General features: G+C 56.6%; 2 protein-coding genes across 5 annotated transcripts; one reads left to right on the top strand and one right to left on the bottom strand.

The window, feature by feature from the left end:
- Positions 1–91: 91 nt before the first annotated feature.
- Positions 92–9609, bottom strand: LOC128814487 (protein eva-1 homolog C-like). Of its 4 annotated transcripts, none has more exons than XM_053990355.1 (8): positions 9382–9609; positions 6218–6417; positions 3247–3370; positions 2914–3066; positions 2608–2748; positions 2374–2445; positions 1937–2026; positions 92–1241 (listed from the first exon to the last, which is right to left on the bottom strand). In XM_053990355.1, exons 1-8 carry the CDS (start codon positions 9461–9463, stop codon positions 856–858), a joined length of 1248 nt encoding a protein of 415 aa, XP_053846330.1. In that variant the 5' UTR covers positions 9464–9609; the 3' UTR covers positions 92–855. The 4 variants fall into 4 exon arrangements, with proteins under 4 accessions (XP_053846330.1, XP_053846329.1, XP_053846332.1 ...); XM_053990354.1 differs by having other exon boundaries at positions 2605–2748; positions 9382–9606; XM_053990357.1 differs by lacking the exon at positions 1937–2026 and having other exon boundaries at positions 9382–9605.
- A 1732-nt stretch (positions 9610–11341) lies between these two features.
- Positions 11342–20394, top strand: LOC128814489 (chloride intracellular channel protein 2-like). The gene is made up of 7 exons (XM_053990364.1): positions 11342–11671; positions 11746–11866; positions 16311–16420; positions 16844–16969; positions 17995–18101; positions 18487–18668; positions 18811–20394. The coding sequence occupies exons 2-7, from the start codon at positions 11810–11812 to the stop codon at positions 18970–18972; spliced, it is 744 nt and encodes a 247-aa protein (XP_053846339.1). The 5' UTR covers positions 11342–11671; positions 11746–11809; the 3' UTR covers positions 18973–20394.

Below are 20394 nucleotides of genomic sequence, written 5' to 3'. Positions count from 1 at the left end.
AGAAGCAAGGTACTTCTCTGCACAGGGAGGGCTGAGCTTTGCCTCTTCCTTTTCCCCCTTTTCATTACTAATGACCAGGGTCAGGGAGAGATATTGTGCCTAAGAGCTGTTGCATTTATTGACTGGAAAAAAAAAACACAGCAAGTTAAAACTTGGGGCTCTCCTGCCACTGGGGAAAGTAGAGAAGAAAGCATAGAGCAACACGGGGTGACAGAGCTCCTGAATGCTTGCAGGGAGGTGAGAGCCTGTGTTGTGCTGAACTGCCAGTGGCCCCAGCCTGGGGAGTAGCTCCCTTGGCACAGCAGGGCTGCATGGCATGCACCATGGTGGGGCTGTGCTGGTGATGCCTGTTGTGCTTGCACACCCACTCCACCTGCCTCTCCCTATGTCCTGGCCATTCCTGCCTCTCTGCTGCTGACACAGTGCCTGAGTGCAGGGTGTGTTTGCAGCACCAGGAGTGGAAGCTAGCACCCAAGCAGGAATAGGAGCAAGCAGCCCCAAAGGGCTCAGGGTGGGCTTGGCACAGCTGATCAGGGTTAAACTCTAGAGCCAGAAAATGCAAGCTGAGAACAGGGAGGTTAGGTTAGGGTTAGTGGCGTCTGTGGCAAAGGAGCCCATGGCCCACAGAACCATGACACAGCCCCTCATCACACCGAGGGTCTGCATGTCACCCCCAGGTTAGAGGTTTCCATGCTGGTGGAGCAGTGGGCTGATGGACACACTGGGGCTGCCAGACCCTGCTGCTGCTCAGGATGTCCAGTCACCCCAAGGAGCCCAAACTCTTACGTCTCTCTGATGTTGGATCCCACTGAGCCTGCACCCCTCTGCTGCCCTCCAGCCATTTTCTTCCAGTTCTTATTTGGTGGCCGATTTGATCTTGTGTATGGCATATGGGCTTGACTCCTTGGGCATCCAGATCTCCTCCCCACTGTGGCCCTGGTGCTCCATTGCTCCCTCCATAGCTGCCGTCAGCTCAGGGCTGAAGATGCTGTCAGTGGCCCGGTAGGTGCGGGTGAGGCGGCGGAAGGAGGAGTCTGAGGAGCTGTCATCAGGGACATCTTCATCCTGCTCATCCCGCAGCTTGGTCCTGCCCAGCTCTGAGCTGCTCCCCAGCTCTGTGTCTTTGAGAGCCTCCCCCACCTCCTGGAGGAAGGTTGTTCTGGGGCTGATGATGCACAGCAGCAGCATGAGGCCTCCTGAGACTCCACAAAGAAAGTAGAGGGCAACTTTCTCTGGGACACCTGAAGGGAGAAGGAAAGAAAGACACCAGGGTACAAACTGCTCTGCAGTCTGTGGGGTATCAGTGCCTGCAAAGCCCCTCTGCCAGGCATATGGGAGTAAGAGGAAGGGAGCAGGGATGCCCTCACCACTCAGGCTGCAGAGACAGGACAGATCCTGCCCCAGTGATCATGGAAGTATTACTTAGAGCCTCATCAGCACCCGCCAGTCCTGAAATGGGCCTTTTCCCAAAGGAAACCTCCACTGGGATGCAGGGTAGGCAGAGCAGGGGAAAGAATAATCCCTTGGGGAATTAAATGAGTAATTTCCTCTGGCAAAGGAAATTTTTGCCTGCAGAGAGGTGGTCTCCATCAGTGCCTGCAGATAGGGCAGGAAGGAAAAGCCTCAGTGGATAATCTGGCCTGTTGGAAAAGGAAGGTCCACAGGCAGGACTGTAGCCACACCGTGACTCTTGATGCTGTGAGACTTTGAGGCTCGTTCCGCCTCTGAGTTCCCGCCCTACCTGTCCACCCCAAACCCAGCATGGGTGCTTGGTGCCCTGCTCCTTTGTGTGCCTGTTGGCCCTGCTGGAGAGGTTTGGGGCCTGGCTGCCTCTGAGATGAGCCCTGGGTTGAGCTGGGGCCATCCGGGATGTCAGCCACCCCCCAGCCTGTCCTGTTTCCCCAGGTGCTGCATGAGACCCAGGGAGGGCACATACCCCAAAGGTGAGCAAAAGCTGCCAGAGAGCTAGTAAAAATCATGCGGTCTTCCCGGAGCCTGGAGAACCTGGGCCCTTTGTACCAGCCACCTGCAGTGACAAGGGGATGCAGGCTGAGGCACGAGGTGCTCTCTGCCCCGTGTCCCGGCTGCCTGCTCCTGCCTGTCCTTCCCCACACTGCACTCCATCCTTCCTGCACAAGTGCTCTGCTGTCCACAGGGATGACCCTGTGTGTCTTCCTCTCCCCTGCTCGCAGCAGATGCCATCTCCATCCCCTCAGAATGGGCACTGACCAAGGGATGGCTTCCACCATGGGACAGGGATGCTAGGCTGGAGTTGGTACCAGGCATGCAGACAAACCATGGAAGGGCTGGTTCACCCGAGCACAGACACGGTGCCACACTGCTTGTGCTGTAACCTTCCTCCCCCCACATTACCGTGCATGTAATCCGAGAGCAGGAAGGGGTCCGAGGTGTCAGGGCCCACCTCCTCCAGCAGCTGCTTGGGCACTGCAAGGAGAGCACACACCAAGCATCACCCCCCTGCTCCTCCCCTGCAGCCCCTGCCTCCCTGGGGAGCCCCATGCCCCTGCCTGCCTGGCATGGGGTAGGCAGAGCAGACACTCCACCAGGGGCCCCTGTGCCCCTGGCTCCGTGGGGAGCTCTCACCACAGGTGTAAGAGACTCGCAGCTGCTTCTTCATGCCGGGGAGGCACGGGTCCCCGAAGGTGGCCTTGTCAGCAGCCACGGTGCAGTTCCCCTTGCGGTGGCACTTCTTGAAGACCCTGCGCAGAGCGTCTGGAGCCACACATTCTGCAGAGACATGAGGCATGGACCCATGGGCAGAGCTGCCTGCCCCTCCCTGCTGGGCATCAGCCAGCAGAGGCCAGGGGACACAGGTACAGCCCAGAGGTAGACTTGTGCCATGCTCTGTGCATGATTACTGCCCCATTTCTGTCTCAAACCGTTCTGGCATACCTATATGGGGTTCTCCAGTGTTCAAGGCATCACATTCTGGTTTGCCCCGCAGGAATCGTCCATAACTTGCAGAATAAATGGCCAGGATGGACTTTGGTCGACACTGCAGCCTGAGCTTGTCATTCTCGCACACGGTCTTGACCCGATGGTTCCCTAGGGAGTGACATTGCTGAGTGCCCCAATGCATCCTGAATCACCTCTCTTAGGCCAAGGGAAGGGTTGAAAGAGGGCTGCGAGGTGCAGGAGCAGCCATGCTCTCCTTCCTGCACCTTTCTGAGCAGCTGAGGTCAGGGAGAGCCCGTGCAGTATTGCCCAGACCGTGCTCCACCTCACCTGGCTGGCACTTGTAGGAAGCGATGAGATACTTGTGTGTCCCAGGGCATGGGTCTGGCCCAAAGACCTGGCTGTGCACTGAGAACTGGCACCACTGCTGGTCCTGGCACTCAGCCAGCAGCTTCTGGAGGGGAGAGTGCAACAGGTGTGAGTTGGGTGAGAAGTCCTGAGGCTGTTCTCACCTCCTGTGCATCAGTGCTTTCACCATGCTCAGGGAAGTGGCCTCTCACCCCACCCAAGTGTCCCATAGCTGCTCCTGGCCACCCCTGATGCAGACATCCCAATTCCAGTGCCCGTTCCTGAACCAGTTCCCCTCTGCACCCACAGTGAGCTGTGTGCCCTACACAGCTGCTACTACCTGTGCTGGCATCCCAGTACCATGCCATGCTGTGCCATCCCATCCCAGTACCATGCCGTGCCATCCCATCCCATCTCATCCCAGTACCATGCCATGCCATGCCATCCTATCCCATCCCATCCCATCCCATCCCATCCCATCCCATCCCATCCCATCCCATCCCATCCCATCCCATCCCAGTACCATGCCATCCCACTACCATCCCATCCCATCCCATCCCAGTACCATGCCGTGCCATCCCACTGACACGCCGCCAGCTCGCGTCCCGCAGTCCGTGCAATGTCCCCGCGCGGCCGCAAGGTGGGGAGCAGGGCTCACCCACGGGCCGGTCGGGCCCCGCCCGTGGCCGAGTGGCCGCGGCCCCTCTCCCCTCCTGCACACGCGGCCCGCCCGCGAGTGGCCGCGCCGGGCCCTCGGCTCTGGCAGGAGTCCCTGGGTAGCCCGGCCTTGGCTGGCTGTGGGACTCCCTGCCCCTGTGTCCCCCTCTTTGCCCCCACAAGTCCCACGGCAGTAGCTCCGCAGCGGAGCAGAGGCTGCCGGCAGAAGGGAGAGGTTTATTCCCTTGTTACCGCTTCGTGACCCAGGCCCGGGGATCCCAGCACGCAAAACGGAGCCCCTTCTTATCTCTTCTTCCCCTCCTCTGTCCCTGTCCCTCCCGCCCAGCTCAGGACTGAGCCTCCACTTGGTCTTCACTAGCTGCCAGAAGGGAAATTCACTAAGGAAACACAAGCAATCTCTCCTCCCAGTTGCTGCCTAGAGTGGAGCCTTGGCAGCAGCTTCGCTCTCTGCCCTCCCGAAATCCCAGCTCCTTTAGCAGCAGCGGGTATTCCAGCCCTGTGCCAGCATGGCCACCCCACCGTTTACCTAGTGTGAACCTGAGTTATACAGACCTGCTCTCAGACCTGCCCCTCAGTTTCCAAGCACCCGTGCCAGGCCATACTCTCCATCCTACAGAGAGGGGGACCCTGACCTGCGTTTGCAGGGTGGCTCATGGGACCAGCCACCATGCTGTGCCAGCATGGTCTGGCTTGGTGCTTGCAGAGCTCCTGGAACATGCAGGATCCCAGAAGGGGATGTATGGTTGGAGCAGGACCAGGCAGGAAAGCCCTGTGAGCTCCTAAGCAGGGCACTGGCTCATTCCCTTTTCTTGTAGGCAGTTGCAGCCACTGGCTCTGCAGCAGGTTTGCCCTGGCCCTAGCAAGGAGCTGGAACAGGGTCTTAGAAAAGCAGCATATGAAACGATGTTCCCATCGAGGGACCTAGGCATCAGCTTTGAGGAGGTTTCATCCCTTTTCTTATGTCAGCCTCTGCTTTCCTACCCTTCCCCTGCACCAACTGCTGCCATCAAACAGGCGCCCCTCTGGTCCACTTCACTGATCCAGTCCCTGGGAGCTGCCAGCGCGGATGGTTGCTGCTTCTGGCTGGGCAAGAGCCAAGCTCTGTGCTAACCCCAGTGGATGCAGCCACAGGGGTGAGTGCAGCAGCTCAGGGGGTCCTGCCTCACTTCATGGGCCCAACAGCCTGGGCAGAGCCCCTCTCCCAGAAGCCAGCCCCAGATGCCAGGGCATTCTGTGAGCCTGCTGCTTCCTGTGGGATTGCTCCAAAAGCCATCTCAGGACACAGCAGTGCCTCCTGCCAGGCTCTGCTCCGGAACACATGGCAGAACATCTCTTCCACCCTTCCAAAACTTCCAAAAACGGTCTAGGAAAAGAGCCCCACAGTGAATCACAGATGATACAAAACTGTGAGGAATTGTTGACTCCGTGGAAGGCAGAGAGGCCCCACAGAGAGACCTCAAGAAATTAGAGAACTGTGCAATCACCAACCATAGGAAATTCAGCAAGGGAAACTGGTGGATTCTGCACCTGGGAAGGGGCAACCCTGGGTGTATGGACAAACTGGGGAATTTGATGTTTGAAAGCAGTGCTGCAGCAAGGGACCTGCGGGTCCTCGTCAACAACGACCTGAATATTAGTCAGCAGTGCCCTGGCAGCCAGGAGAGCCAACCTCGTCCTGGGGGGGCATCAGGCTCAGCCAGGTCAAGGAGGGGATTGTACCTCTCTGCTCTGCATGGGGCAGCCTCACTTTGAATATTGTGCGTAGTTTTGGTCACTGTAATATAAGAAAGATATTACACTATTAGCGTCCAAAGGAGGGCAACAAATACTGTGAAGGGCCTTCGGGGGGAAGCCTTATGAGGACTGGCTGAAGATACTTGGCCTGTTCAGCCTGGAGGAGTCTGAGGGAGTCCTCATTTCAGTCTACAATTTCCTCATGAAGGGAAGAAAAGGAGCAAGCACTGATCTTTCCTCTGTGGTGACCAGTGACAGGACCCAAGGGAATGGGCTGAAGTTGTGTCAGGGCAGGTTTAGGCTGGTTATTAGAAAAAGGTTCCTCTCACAGAGGGTGGTTTGGAACAGGCTCCCCAGAGAAGTGGTCTCAACACCAAGCCTAACAGAGTTCAAGAAGTGTTTGTGATTTTTTGATTCCATGATTCTGTAATCCCTATGCTGATGGAAACCTCATTGCCTGCAGCCCCCCAGCCCCAGCAGGCAGCTCAGTGATGTGGAGACAGAGGGCTGTGCAGCCTGGCCCCTGGGATCCCTCCCTTACCAGGTGGGCAGTGGCAGACGTGCATTCGGTGCTCTCCTGGGAGGCATTGTCGGGGCTGGGGCAAAGGTTGGTGCTGGGCACTCGACGCCCATAGAAGGCCCCGAGGATGCTGATGGTGGTTTTGCGAGGGCAGACGATGAGGAGCTGCTCTCCATCACAGGTGTGGGCAGTGTGGTTCCTCAGCACCTTGCGCAGGTACCCTGGAAGGGGAAAGCAGGGGTGGCATTGTCCAGAGGAGACACCAGAGCCACGGCAGTGGTGGCACTTGGGCACCCAAGTGCTGGTGGCAGTGAGGATATCTTGAGATGAGGCACTGATGGGGTGAACAAGATCAGAGCAGGACAGCAGCAGAGAAGATGGGCCTGTAGCAAACCTTGCATACAGCATTGCTGCCAGGAGCCTGGAAAGCAGCACAGAATACCTGACCTGGTTAGCAACAGGAAAGGAAAGATGGAGGCAGTACAGCAAGCCAGAGAAGATGGGGAAATCCTGTAAGAAGCTGTCAAGTGTTTAGGAAAAATCAAGCTTGTTATGGAGTCATGGTGAAAAGAGAACAAGAGTGAGCCAGAGATGGTCCCCCGGTGATGATCCCTGGAGTCAGGGTGAGGAGGATGCACTCTGTCACAAGTTGAGCCATGAGTTGGATGAGAGAAGGGTCCAGGGGCTGCTACAAGCTCCCACAGCTGGCTAGGTCAGTATGGATGAGTGTGAGCCACAAAGTCATCACTTGAGCCCGGCTGGCCTCAGGTCTCTGCTGAAGAAGCCCAGTGTGTTGGTGCAAACTGTTCCTGGCCCACAACCCTTTCAATGGGCACTGGCCCTTCCCTCCTGGAATCCCCATCACAGAATGCTTCTTTCTTTCAATCCTGCCTAGTTCGTGTCCCAAACTACTGCCCCTGTTGTTTTCCCTAAAAGGGACAACAAAGTGGGACTGTCCTGTCCAGTCTCTCTAAGGGCTTAACATGCAGCATTGGCTCCAGTTGGCATTGGCTGTACTGGGCGGGCATGGAAGCTGTTTTAGTAAGAGCTGTTCAAGCTGCCAGGTGCTCTGAGCAGGTACCACCTGCTAGAGAAGGCTGAGGAAGCAAGAAAAGCTGACAAAATGCCCTGAATGAAGCACTTTACATCTTTGAATAAAACAAAAGCAAAGGGAAAGCATCATTTTGAGGCTTGGGACATTGCAGCAGGGCAATGTGGGGCTTCTGAGCAGATCACAGACCCCAGACCCCAGCTCTGGGGTCTATGGAGGAACTTGCACCTCAGCCCCAGGCCAGTGCTGGGGCCCAGGGCAGGACATGCACCCTCTCCCCCAAACCCCAGTGTGTCAAACTCCCCCAAATCAAGACAAGAAGGTGGGAGCACTAGCTCCCCCACCCCCCTCTGCAAACTGGTGCCAGGCTCAGCAACACAAAGGGCCCCTTTCACCTTCAGTGCTGCCACTAACCCCTCAGCATCTGCAGTCAGCATCCCTCCCTGGGATGTCAGCGGGTGCAGCTGGGAGCTGCCTCCAGCCTGGAGTTAATGTCTCCCTTGGCATTATCGCTCACAAGCTGGGATGAGCAAGTGGGTGGCCACAGCATCCCAGAAGCAAGCCCTTGATTGCTTCTCTGCATGCTGGAGGAGAGAGAAAAGGAGAGGTACAGGAGGGTAGATGGTAGTAGACAAGGTGTTCTAGCCAGGTCAAAGCTCCAGTGTGATGCAAAGATGCTCTTTGGATGGCACAGAGCTGGATCACACCCTTGGAGTGCAGTGCTCACGAAGAGGGGACAGGACAAACCTCTCCTCTGGTTGCCCCATATCACTGGATTCTGGGGGCTGTGAGCAGCACAGGACCCTGTCCAGGCTGCCAGCCCCCATCCCCTTCCTCTGCATCCCCTGCAGCAGTCCCACACGTGCAGCCAACCCCACACCTGGCAGCAGTCAGATGCTCCTGAAGGTTTCAGAGCCACCCTGGCCTTGACCTCTGCCTAGCACTGACTCCAAACCCACCTGCCTATACCCAACACTGCTGGATGTAGGGCTGCCTAAACTCCCCGCTGCTGGGCAGCCTTGGATGCAGAGGGCTCAGACAAATCCTACGGATGGCAGGGAACTCAGGGGAGAAATATGAGAAGAAATAGGTTTCCCCAAATCCAGCCTTGAGGCAACCACCCTGTTCTGCTGTCATGCCGGCTGTAGGCACCAGTGGTTTGTATTTTAAAACTGAGGCTGAAACATTGCCATGGGTGCAGAGGTTTCTCCATCACACTCTTTTTGGCCAGTGAGCAGTTGTGAAGATGTTTTTTTGGGTGGAGCCATGTCAAGGAGGCTGTAGGCAGACTGTGATTCGTGCCAGTACAGCTGACTCAGTCTCCGGTGCGGTGGTTGTGCCATTAGCTCTGCCCAGATGAAACCACATCCTCCTCACTACAGCGCACCCTGCAGCCTCAGGCTGTCACCCACCTGGGCTCGGCTGAGCAGATGGAAGCTGTGCCTGGCTGTTTCCAGATGATCCCTGGGGAATGCGTGGTGCCCAGCCCGCCTGCACCTGTCCTGACTGTTCAAAGAGCTGGGACAGAAGGGATCCCAAATTTGTGCCTTGTCTACATCTATAAGCATCACCGGCATGGCCCTGGGGAGAGCTTCTGGCCCATGCTGTATCTTGTGGCAGGGGACCCTGCAGCACCCCGGCTCACGAGTGGCTCTAGCTGGGGCACAGCCACCAGCTCCGTCTAGGGACCAGGTACAGCTTCAACCCAACTCTTCCCCCTCCCCTTCTCAGAGCAGGGAAGGCTGGCAGGGCAGCCCTGGGTGCTCCTTCAGCTCTACACACTGCCCAGCACCGAGGACATGAGCATCGTGGCTGAGGGGATGCTCAGCAAAGCTCAGGGGCTGGCTTGATATTTGTTTCTTTGCATTTCTGCCTGCAAACTATCCAAGAGAGCACAGCAGAGCTGGGAAGCCACTCTCATGCACACCAGGGCTGTGGGATGTGTGCACTGCGTTTTCAGAGAGCAGCCCTATGTGGAGATAAAGAAATCCCAGCATTCTGGGGAAACTCACTCTGGCCTGCCATGGTTTATACCTCATTGTCCCTACCCCACCAAACTGCTGTCGCTTTGCCCTCCCATCATACCAGCGCGGTTCTCGGCATCCCCCTCCTCCCCGCCTTCACCCTGACTCACCGGACAGCTCCGGGCTGGCCTCCAGACGCGCAGCAAAGCAGAGGAGCACCACGGTTACCGCCGGCCGGAGCAGCCTGGCCATGGCACAGCCGCTGTGTCCCACCCGGCAGCTGGCACCAGCCGGGGCCTCGGCGGCGGGTGGTGCCCGCGGGGCTGACCCTGCGTCGGGACAATGGCTCGCTTCTCTGCCCTGCCGAAGTCCCGAGGCTCGGCGGGCACATGTGCCCTCACTCTTAGCCTGCTGCCCAGGGCCAGAGGCTGCTCGGGACAGCTGGGTCACTCTCAGCACAGAAACACTTCCCCCAGGCCACCCTGTTAGAGGTGAGCCGTGCCTTGGCATCCCATAGCTGGCAGAGAAACTGGCAGCCTCTTCCCTCCCACCTCTGTTCCCCCTGGGCAGAGGAACAGGGCTTGACAAGGTTTCCAAAGTGCCCCGAGCTTTCTCCCAGACACGGTGAGACAGAAATCCAGATAAATGTGTGCTGTAATCTCAATCTCGGCAAATGTCCGGCCATTCACTCTGTGAGGAGGAAGGGAAAGGCTCCCTGAACTGCCTCCCAGGCGGCTGTTCCTGCAGGAAAGACAAACACCCTGCACCCAACAGTGTGGGAAAGGACCTCTCTGCTGCCACATTTCTGCCCCACAGCCTCTGTGGGGCCAGGTACTGGCACTTTGTGAGTGAGGGCACCGTGCCATGCTGTGCCTCCCACCTGCAGGATTAAATGCCTGATTGCTGCTTCAGCTGGAGGGAAATGCCATGGACTGCAGCTGCTGGCTCTGCACCTGGCTGAGATCAGCAGAGACAGCAGCAGCTGGCAGTGCCAAGAGCCATCACAGCTCCCAGGGGGTCAGCATTGCCCAGGCAGGGGTAGCTGGGGAGGCTGTGGCAGCAGTGAGTACTGGCACACCTCACCTGGGGTCCACAGCGGGAGCTGCGTGCTGGGTATCGAGCTTGTGATGAGGGTAATGCCACGGCCCTGTGGGGCACTCACAGTGCCACCAATACATACCTCTTGATTTTGGGAGTATTAGTCAGTGTCCTGTCCCATCAAGTAGTGTTCCAAGTTCTCCCGAAGTTTTGATGGGGCAGAAAAAAATTGCCCCGCCCCCCCACAACCCCTAGTTGTTAGCACCACTCTGGGCTGTGTAGCAGGATCAGGGGAAACATCTTTGTTGGGGAGTCTCCTCCAGGGGTCTGCAAAATAATTTCCCATCCTAATTGCCTTGAGGGAGATTGCTGTCTGATCAGGGTTTGATTATCTGGGGAAAGGTGGAGCTTACCCAAGCTGGGGGGGGGCGAGCTGAGTCAGGCATTGGGGATCCCTGTTTTGTGCAATGGTACCAGCTATGTGGTCTAGGGGTGGGAGACAGGTCTTGCCTAAGAGTTAAGCCCGTGTATGCTGGGAAGCTGTCTCTGCAGCCAGGGTGATCTGACTGCAAAAGTTCCCTCCCGTCCTGGAGAGGAAAGCAAGCTGTTCATCCTTCCTGCAAAACAGCCCAGTTCCAGGAATGGGGCCCTGCTGAAGGTCAGCCCTGAAGACATCCCATCCCACCATCCTGCCAGCACCACATAGCTGGGCGGCTGCCAGGGGCACTCTGGGGTTCCCCGCTTCTCCCCGGCATGCTTCAGCATCTTCTGTCTCCTGCCTTAGCTTAAGATTTTGCAATCCTTCCCACCCAAGGGCTGTGCTCCAGCTTCAGAAAGTCAGGGACATGTGCCCAGACTGCTCCACTCAGCTTCCCTGAGCACTTGCTCTGTGTGCAGCCCAGCTCCTTGCAGTGAGGGGTGCTCAGACAAGCCCACACAGGGATCCCCCGAGGGTGGTGGGCTGGAAGAGGAGCTGTACCCTCCCTCCAGGTGGCTGCCTGTCATGATGCATCCGCAGGAGGCAGCGAAAAGGTCAGCCAGGTTCACCCCAAATTGATAAAGAAGCCCTGGCGCACAGGGCACCAGCATGAGGATGGGAGAGTGGCAAAGGGCCAAGACTGGGGCAGCAGGAGGAGCAACAGGCAAGACACTTCCTCTATAAACCCCTGCTCCCAGCTGGGAAGAGATAGCAGCAGTGCTGTGGACACCAGAGGTGCTGGGGATGCCAGCCTACTGCTCGGAGGCACTGGAGGAGCACCTGGGTGGGTGCGATAGACTCCGAATATGACCAGATAGAGCCATGCTGAGTCACGTCTGAGAGGCCCTGTAGCTTCCTCCCATCGCTGACGGGTCCTGGCGCACCCCATTGCTCCTCCCTTCTCTGCAAAGGGAAGGAAAGTGTGAGCTCCAGCCCTCTGCGGAGTAAGTAAGTAAGTCCTTGCCTCTCCAGCCAAGAGGCCCAAGGCACCAGCCCTCTTAAAGCCTTCCCCTGTCAGAGCTCTGCAGAGACTGACTCACCACAACAGCGTGCAGCCAGTGGTGCCTCCCCACACTGCTGGGATGGACAGTCGGCAGCACAGCACCACCAAGGAGCCTGAGATCGAGCTGTTCGTGAAGGTGGGTCTCGGGGGGGGGGGGGGGGAGGGGCACTGACCCTTTGGCTCACCCTCACCAAGATCCAGCTGGGTGCAGGTGTCTTCATGTTCTGTGAGACTGGAGATGAGTACCAATTTCAGTGTCACTCACCACAAGGGCTGGCTAAACGGTTGCGCAGACGGGGGGACCACGCGGTGGTGTGGGGACTATGGGGTGTCACACTCAGCAGTCTGAGAGATGCCCTGGTCTTGTGATGGTTGTGTGTCCCGGAGAAGTGGCACTGCTGGCAGCAGCAGGATGAAGGAGTGGGAACACACATGCCTCTCAAAACCCAGAAAAGACAAGCCCCAGCCTGGGGACAGCAAGCAGGAGGGCTGGGAGCAGCCACTTCAGCTTCTTCTGAGAGCAGAGTTACGAAACAAGCATGGATGGCTTGGGGAAATGGTGTGGGAGTCCACATGTGGGCGAGATGGGGCGGCATCACCGAGGGGTATTGGCTGGAAACAGTTTCTGGTTTTTTAGCCTGTTAGGCAATTTTCTGAACCCTTTCCTTTGAATATTTTAACACTCAAGTTCAAAATATCTGCAGCGGCTGCAGGCGGTGCACAAAGAGAGGAGCCAAAGCTTGTGGCCGGTAGCTGTGTCTGCCCACAGCAATGCTGGGGGCCCCGGGACACACTGTCAAGTGGCAATGAGTAGGGGGCAATGCCTCTCTGTGCCACTTCATCGAGGTTTTAAGGGTGGTTTCTCTATAGGCACTCAGGTCCATGGGCTTCATTGCTCTCCTCCTGGGGCAGTTTGGTGCCCAAAAGGACTGGGTCAGAGACACTGGCTTCCCTGGCACAGGCACCCAGCAGTTCTAGGCACTGAATGGTGCCTTCCTTGGGTAGTAGTTAGGCGTACTTGCTAGAAAGGATTATGTGAGCCTTCACAGGAGAGTTCTCCCTCGTTCCCTTGCCAAAATTGTAGCCACAGCACTTCTTGATGGACATTGAGCTTTGCTGAGCTGGATCTGGACAAGTGTATTCTTGGTAAAAGTAATCTGTCCTCAATTCTCTGCCTAACATTTTTCCTTGGGACGGCTGGAAAACAGTACATGAGGTGGCTGCAATGGCAGCAGCACATTCTAGGGGGTTTTCAGAGGGAAGTGAAACCGAAAACCAGCAGCAGCATCAGGACTTCCCCTGTGCTGTAATTTAGCGTGAAAAAACCGTCCTGGCTTGTCTGTTCATAGAAAAGTTGATGCTGTGCCTGCCCGTACCAGCACTCAGGACCCAGCTTTACCAAAGACACAGTGGCTCTAGCTGCTGACAGGCACCTTCCTGTGCCTTCAGCACCTCCCTGGGCTGGGAACGCCCCAGACACAGCTGCTGCTGTGACCAGTGGCAGCAGAAAATCATGGGGAAAGCTGGTGTCCCACAAGCACCTACTGGTACAGCAGGGCATGGCATGGCAGGGCAGGGCAGGGCACGCTGCCTGCCTTTCACTTTGGCACATGCTGGAGTTACCATGGTAAGGATGGACAGGGTGCAGAGCAAGTCCCCCTTTACCCTGAGGTCGGGGTGGGTGGTTCCCAAGGGGCTGGCAGTTTCTCACCCTGCCATGTCCCTGGCAAGAGCATCGTCTTGTCGGCTGGGAGGCTCTCCCTGCCTGGAAGGAGGCTCTGCTCTGCAGCTCCACCAGGCATTTAGCTGCTTCCTGGCTCTCAGGTTGGTTGTAGGAGTTGGGGCAGGTCCCATGGGGGCTGAATATTTAGCAGTGTCCCAAGCAGGCAAAGCTGTTCCCTCCTCCCACTGCATTTAAGGTTATTTCACCACGGGGAAACCACAGGAACTGCAAAGTAGCTTTGGGGTTTCAATGCCCTGTGCAGCCTAGTGATGCCTCAGAAAGTTGGGGCTAAAAGCCTGCAACCCTCCTAAAGATTCTGTGCAAGTCCACGTTGGGTTTCTCTATCATTTGAGGGCAAAAGACTGAGGAATGTCAGTCTGTGCCCCCACCCCAGTTCCTGCTGCAGCAGGAGGAGCAGCAGAGGCACTTTGGGGAAGGAAGTGAAGAGCAATGACTCCCCCCACTCCATGCTGCTCTACGTTTGCCAGGGAGGGAGGGCAGATGGCTGAAAGTCTCTTCTGAGGCTCCCCCTACGGCCAGTGGTTGCCAGCAAGGCCCTTACAGAGCCTGATGCTCCCCCAGCAGTGCCCGGGTGCTGGTGGAGCTCCCCTCTAATTCCTCCAGATAAAGCTTTTGGCTCTGAGCATCCTGGTATGGGCTTGATTCTTTCTCCCTGCAGAAGCCATTTTGATTTTCTTTTCACTCTAGTCCAAAATTCCCCACCTCTCTATATTTAAAAGATAAGGGGGAAGACCAGCCTGAACAGCTCAGGCACTGGAGCTACCAGACAAGCATGGAAACACCTGAAGCAGGTGATCAGAGTCTGTGCCCAGAGCAGCCCGAGCAACAGGCACTCCTCCCCTCACCGACCCCCTGACCCCCCACCCCACCCCAGTCCCGATGCGGCTCCACCAGAGCTTTGTGCTGCCATGGCTCAGCACAGCAGCTCCTGGGGGACAACAGGACAAATTAAACCCTCTCATTCCCAGCCTTGTGCCAGGCCAGGGAAGTCGACGAGGGTGCAGCTGGCAGGGAGAGCAGGGAGGAAAGCACTGGTCCTCCTGCTAGGCAGCCACAAAAGCATTTGCTGAGCTGTTGATTCTGGAGATGCTCCAAAGCATGGCCAGAGTTTGGGTCATAGGTGGCAGGGGTGCTGGGGAGGGGGAGCAGAGATGCCCTGCGCTCTTGCCCATGGGCAGCCTCGAGACTGTTCTCTGACTTTCCCCTCCAGCTCCTTCAAAGGAAGACTGAGACCCAGTTTCACCCCTTTCCAAAGAAGCCCTATTTGCTATTAATGACACAGGATGTTCCTGAGCTGTAGCCCCTCTGGGAGTATTTGTTATTAATAGACACTGACCAGCCCCATGTGTAGATTCAGCTTTACTGTTGGGCACGTCCTAGGGAATCAACATTTCTCAGTTCCCATTTCCTTCCTCAGATTTCATGACATAATTTCATGACAGTTGAGCATAAAAAATACTTGTTAAAAGTAATTTTCGTTCCTCTGGAAGGACTAAATGTTCTTAGCATGATGGAAAAACAGAACCCCTGCTCCAGCTTACTACCTCGAGTATTGGAAGGTTGTTTTGATCCTTTTACAGTCCCCCTTAAGGTGAGTTTGATGTCAGTCTTCTCTTCCTAAAGAAGCTTTTCACTCCAGATTCCACAGTTTTTTGGGTGTCTGTGGTGAATTGTAGCACCTACCTCCAGCCCAGGAGAACCAGGCACAGGTCTCTGTCTCCTCAGCCATCCTGTCTTTGGGTCCCAAAAGAGGTGTGAGCTCTGGAGCCATGTCCAACTGCCCACCCTGGAGGTTGTTGCTGCTACTTGACTCTGCCAGATCCTCTTAAATCTCATCACCTTCTGCTTAGCCTCAGGATTTCAGCTCACTGTCAGATATCAAAGGTTAGCATAGAGCTGTCCCACTAAGACTTATGTCCCACCACACACTGCTCCAGAGGAGCAGCATCCTTCTGTGATGGGGCTGGCATGAGCTGTGCTGCTCCTCCCTGCCAGGGCAGGGTGGCCACATAAGCACCACGGTTCACATGCAGCTTAGGAACCTGGTAATTCTCTTTAAGAGGCTGAGTTTCCTGTGAGCCATTTTACCTCTTACCACAGCACAACCTCAGTCTCTCAGCAGCATCGCAGCCAGTTTTTGTGAACGGGAGAACCTGCCACATCCCCTTACCAAACTCCTCATAAGGTGTTTCAGGGTTTTTGCAAAGGATATTTCCAGCTGCTACATAGCAAGGAAATGTGCTTCACTCTGCCTGTGGCTGTGCTTATGCAGAGGGGCTGCAAGGGGTTCCTTTAGCAGCTGACAGTCATCCCTGTTTCCTCCCAGTGCCATGTGGGATGCCAGCACAAATTCTCTTTGGCACAGCCCTCCTGCGCCCAGCCTGGGGCAGGCTGCTGGGTGGTTCTTGGCCTGGGGACATTGTGCCTGGGGTCGTTAAACACACACGCACCGGAGACAGACATGACCAGCACAGGAAAACAAATTGCTCTTTTCCTGGCAAACATGAGCTCATTTTCCTTCCCCCATGTCTCCAGACTGGCCTCCTGGCCAAGCGGACCCTCCCTTCCTCCCCATCCATTAGCAATCACTTTCTCTCCCTGCCTCCTTCTCCACTTCTTCCTGGCTTTATCTCACATTTCAGGGAAAGATCCGACCCCTGGCATCCCGAGTGTGCTCTTGGTGGCCCTCAGGGCCATGGCTCAGGGTGGGTCGTACAGCTGAGCCCCCCCGGAGTTGGGAGGGGCTCCCTGCAGCGTGCTGTACACAGTGGCTCTTCAGCTCCGGGCATCCGATCTGTGTAAGGGTTAAAGCTTCATTTTTCTGCTTTCCTGGCAGGCTGGTCTGGATGGAGAAAACATTGGAAACTGCCCCTTCTGTCAGCGCCTCTTCATGGTGCTCTGGCTCAAAGGGGTCAAGTTCAATGTCACCACGGTGGACATGACCAGGTGAGGTGGCACTGAAGCCCTGGGCCAGCAATGGGGTGAGACACGCCCTGCTCAGCTCCCCCATCAGCACTTCCCCCTGCCTGCTCTGTAGCCTGTGTGTCACTGCACAGGAACAATTGCTGCCCACAAACTGCCCTCCTCACTTGGGGGGCAAGTGTGGGCTAGCACGGACTTGGGCCACCTGCCAATGTGCGTGTTCCAGGGACTCCCTGTCCTGCTGGATGTGTGGATGACTTGAAGGTACCACTGGGCAGATCCAGAGGCTGGGGAACACTTGTCAGCTCCCTGAAGTCAGCAGAGCTGGGAATGTTCCTAGTCCTGTGCTCCCTCCTAGCCCCCACCTCTGCTGTGGCCACTTTCCTCGGGGACTGGTGGAGGCAGATGTGCTACAGGCTCTGAGGCAGCTTGTTCTCTCTGCTCCAGGAAACCTGAAGAGTTGAAAGATTTAGCACCGGGCACCAACCCTCCCTTCTTGCTGTTCAACAAGGAGCTGAAAACAGACTTCATCAAGATTGAGGAGTTCCTGGAGCAGACCCTGTGTCCACCCACGTAACTGCAAACTCACTCCTTCCCTGTTTTGGGGCCTGTCACAGTGTTGTCCAGGGCTTGGCAGATTGGGGAACCGAGGCAGGGTGCCAGGAGGTGCTCCAGGGCTGCCCAGGCAGGCGGATGCCCCCTCAGCCCCTGAGCCTGCTCTGCAGGGCAGGCCCTTTGATGCTGAGGGGCTGGGTCCACTGGGGAGGGCATGGGGACAACAGGAATGGAAAAGAGTGGGAGGAAATGCACCAGCCCTTGCACCCCCACTCTGGGGGCAGAGGGGGACCATGGGGAGGTCCCTGCAGGAACTCTGGCACTGGTGTGTTTGCCACTGGCTGTGGCAGCTGGTGTTGAGGTAGAGGGGAATGCGAGACCCCATTGCTTGTTTATATTCTGTACACTCAGCTGAATGAAAGCAAATGCCCTTGGCTTGACAGTAGCAATGCAGGTGGCCCATAGGGTGGCTAGGGGGTGGTCTTCCCTGAGCTCACTGGGGAGCTCCCCAAACCAGCCTCTCCCATGCCCTGTGTGGCTGCAGCGCCCCCCCCTCCCCCCCCCCCACTGCTGCAGAGGAAGCTCAAGTGCATTTGTCACTTGCCTCCTTGAATGTGTCTGCCCTTGCAGCACACCCTGGAACATGTCAGCAAACAGAAGACAGTTCCTGAGGAAGTCATGGAAGTTTCTGGCTTCCTGACACCCCTCTGTGCCAATGTGCTTTCTCTGGGCTGGGCCAGAACTGCCTGAAGGAAGAGCTCTGCTCTGGGGTTCTGTTGTCACCAGTGTCCCCAAACTGTGGAGTATCTGCCCTGAGATTGTCTCCTGGCAAATACCCAGGATAGAAGACACAGCTCACAGGGTGGCAGCTGCAGTGATTTACATCATCATGACTCTCCCACAGCCAGATGAACATCCACTGCATCCTCCAGTAGCAGCCCTGGGCTCTATGGCCCGGGAACTGACACCGCTGTATCCCTGCTCCATCCCTGCTCCATCCCTGCTCCATCCCTGCCTGCACTGACATAAATGTCTTTTTCAAGGTATCCACACCTGAGCCCCAAGTACAAGGAGTCCTTTGATGTGGGCAGCGACATCTTTGCCAAGTTCTCGGCATACATCAAGAACCCGCGCAAAGAAGCAAATATCAGTAAGGATTGCGGGTTGCTGGACTCTAGTGAACCACGCTGCAGCAGGACAAATGCTTTTGTCTGCTGGCAAATCCTGCCATCGGGTTAAGGTTCCTGCTACCTGCCTCACCAAAGCCTCCTTGGGAAGTAGAGGGGCAGAGGGGAAGGATAAAGGCAGTTCTCTGCTCCCTCCACAGGGATAACAGCAGAGCATAGCGTGGTGCTGCTGTAGTCCCCTGGGAACAGAGACTGGCCAGGGTCAATGTTGTGTCCCTATGGTGTGGCCCTGAGGGCTTTTGCCCTCTCTGCAAAACCTGTGGGAGGCTCAGCCAGCCGAGCACAGCCTAATGCTTGCCTGGGAGTCCAGGGTACACACTCACTACTCTTGCTTTCCCATCCTCCCAGATTTTGAGAAGGCCCTGCTGCGGGAGTTTCAGCGCCTGGATATTTACCTGAACACTCCTCTCCCAGAGGAGATTGACCAGGACAGTGTGGAGCACATCACCATCTCCAAGAGGAAATTCCTGGATGGAGACCATCTGACTCTGGCTGATTGCAACCTCCTGCCCAAGCTGCATATCATCAAGGTAATGGCACTGCCCCCCAGGGCCAGGGCAGGGGGGCACCTGCTCCAAGGGGAGTGGACAGGGAGTCCCCCTGCCAAAGCCAGAGAGTGAGTGTCCTCCAGGTCTTGGAAGTTTCAGCCTCTCCTCCTTCACTCTCCTCTAGATTGCAGCCAAAAAGTACCGTGACTTCGAGATCCCAGAGGACATGACGGGCGTCTGGCGGTACCTCAACAACGCCTACGCCTGTGATGAATTCAACCACACCTGTCCTGCAGACGAGGAGATCGAGCACACGTACGCCAGCGTTGCCAGGAAGATGACCTAACCATAGGGTGGGGTGGGCTGGCAGCATTGCCCTGGCTGAGCCCTCCTACTCTGCAGTCCTGACACAACCAAAACCGGCCGATGGAGAGACTGGAGAGGGTTACAACATTCGCTTTCAGAAACAGCACCTTGCTTCACAGCCCCTGCCACTGCCTCCTCCTTCTGCACTGCTGGCTGCAACCCCTGGGCACCAGGAGTGCTGACCACATGTATACACTGCTCCCATCTGGATGTAGCCGCATCCCTACTCCCCGAAAATGTTTCTCACAGCCTGTGACTGTGTGTCATGGGAAAAGCTGAGCACTAGCCTCCTGCAGTAGCGCTTTCTCATCAAGAGATGACATCCCCAAATGGCTAGGCCAGCCCAGCCTCCCCATCCCCATCTGTCAGCCCTGTGTGGTCCCAGCCATCCTGTGCTTGTCGTGGGATCCCAGTGCTTCCCCTCGGCTGGAGCTGTTTGTATTTGCCTGCTGCCAACCTGCTCAGCACCTGGGGCTGGCATTTGGGCAGCCCTCTCTTCCAAGACATCAGCTCCCTCTGAAGATATGCAAAGGCTTTGCCTTGGCAGCTCATCACAGTGAAAAACTGTGCTCCCTGTTGAGGGCTGTGACATGGGTCTCACTCCCCAAAGGACATGGGGGTAAGGTGGGTGTTGGGGGTGATGCCTGGTGCAAGAGTGCCAGGAGCAGCTATGGGAGGAAACAAAGGGTTGGGGGATCTGCAAAGGGCCTGAGGATGAAGGGCTGAGGATCAGGGCATCCCTCCCATGATTGCCAGCACCCAGGGCCACGTGCTGCTGGCTGCAAGGTCCCGCATGGCTCCTCCCAGCTCAGAAGCCTCTGTGCCTTGCAGAGCCCTGCAGAGGGTGCAGCCATGCTCTAGCTCCATACCCCCTAGTTCCCACCAACACTTCTGGCACCTGAGGCTGGGAGCAGCCACAGGGTAGGACACACATTTAGTTTCTACACTGGGAAGCCCAGGAGAACAGACAGCAGCTGTTTGGCAAAGTGCTGTGTCTGTGGAAAGGTGTGGGCAGTGCCCCTCGGCTCAGCATGCCTTCACATCCTGTGTCGCTGACATGAGGCGTCAAAGCTGCTCTGCACAGCCATGACATCCCATGTTCCCCCTCTGACACTTCCAGCTCCCCCAGGACTCCCACCAGACCTTGAGAATTTGGCCAGCCCTCCCTAACCAGTGCCAGGGCAAATCAATACTGTACAGTGGGCATGGTGGGTTCTGTGGGACCTGAAGCGAGCAGAGCCCCCTCAGCCCTCACTGCCACTTTCCTCTTTGCACTAAAGGTGTGTCCTCGCAAGCCTGCCTCAGATAGTGCTGGGGTTGGGGACTAGGTTTGTTACTAATTGGTTTTGGTTTGTTGTTTTTTATAAACTAAGAATAGCAATAAACTATATTTTAATATGCC

The sequence above is a fragment of the Vidua macroura genome, chromosome 14, assembly GCF_024509145.1.
Source record: "Vidua macroura isolate BioBank_ID:100142 chromosome 14, ASM2450914v1, whole genome shotgun sequence".
Classification (NCBI taxonomy): Eukaryota; Metazoa; Chordata; class Aves; order Passeriformes; family Viduidae; genus Vidua; species Vidua macroura.
The sequence above is the reverse complement of the archived record's forward strand: the minus strand, read 5'-3'. Positions and strand labels throughout refer to the sequence as shown.

What these genes read in the sequence shown, in the direction of transcription:
- LOC128814489 (XM_053990364.1), top strand. Translation starts at nt 11,810, where the DNA reads ATGGACAGTCGGCAGCACAGCACCACCAAGGAGCCTGAGATCGAGCTG. An exon ending in AGATCGAGCTGTTCGTGAAG is followed by an intron (nt 11,867 to 16,310) that starts GTGGGTCTCGGG and finishes CTTTCCTGGCAG; the next exon opens with GCTGGTCTGGATGGAGAAAA. An exon ending in CCAAGCTGCATATCATCAAG is followed by an intron (nt 18,669 to 18,810) that starts GTAATGGCACTG and finishes ACTCTCCTCTAG; the next exon opens with ATTGCAGCCAAAAAGTACCG.
- LOC128814487 (XM_053990354.1), bottom strand. Translation starts at nt 9,463, where the DNA reads ATGGCCAGGCTGCTCCGGCCGGCGGTAACCGTGGTGCTCCTCTGCTTT. An exon ending in TTCCTACAAGTGCCAGCCAG is followed by an intron (nt 3,067 to 3,246) that starts GTGAGGTGGAGC and finishes GTCACTCCCTAG; the next exon opens with GGAACCATCGGGTCAAGACC. An exon ending in GCTCTCGGATTACATGCACG is followed by an intron (nt 2,027 to 2,373) that starts GTAATGTGGGGG and finishes TTGTCACTGCAG; the next exon opens with GTGGCTGGTACAAAGGGCCC.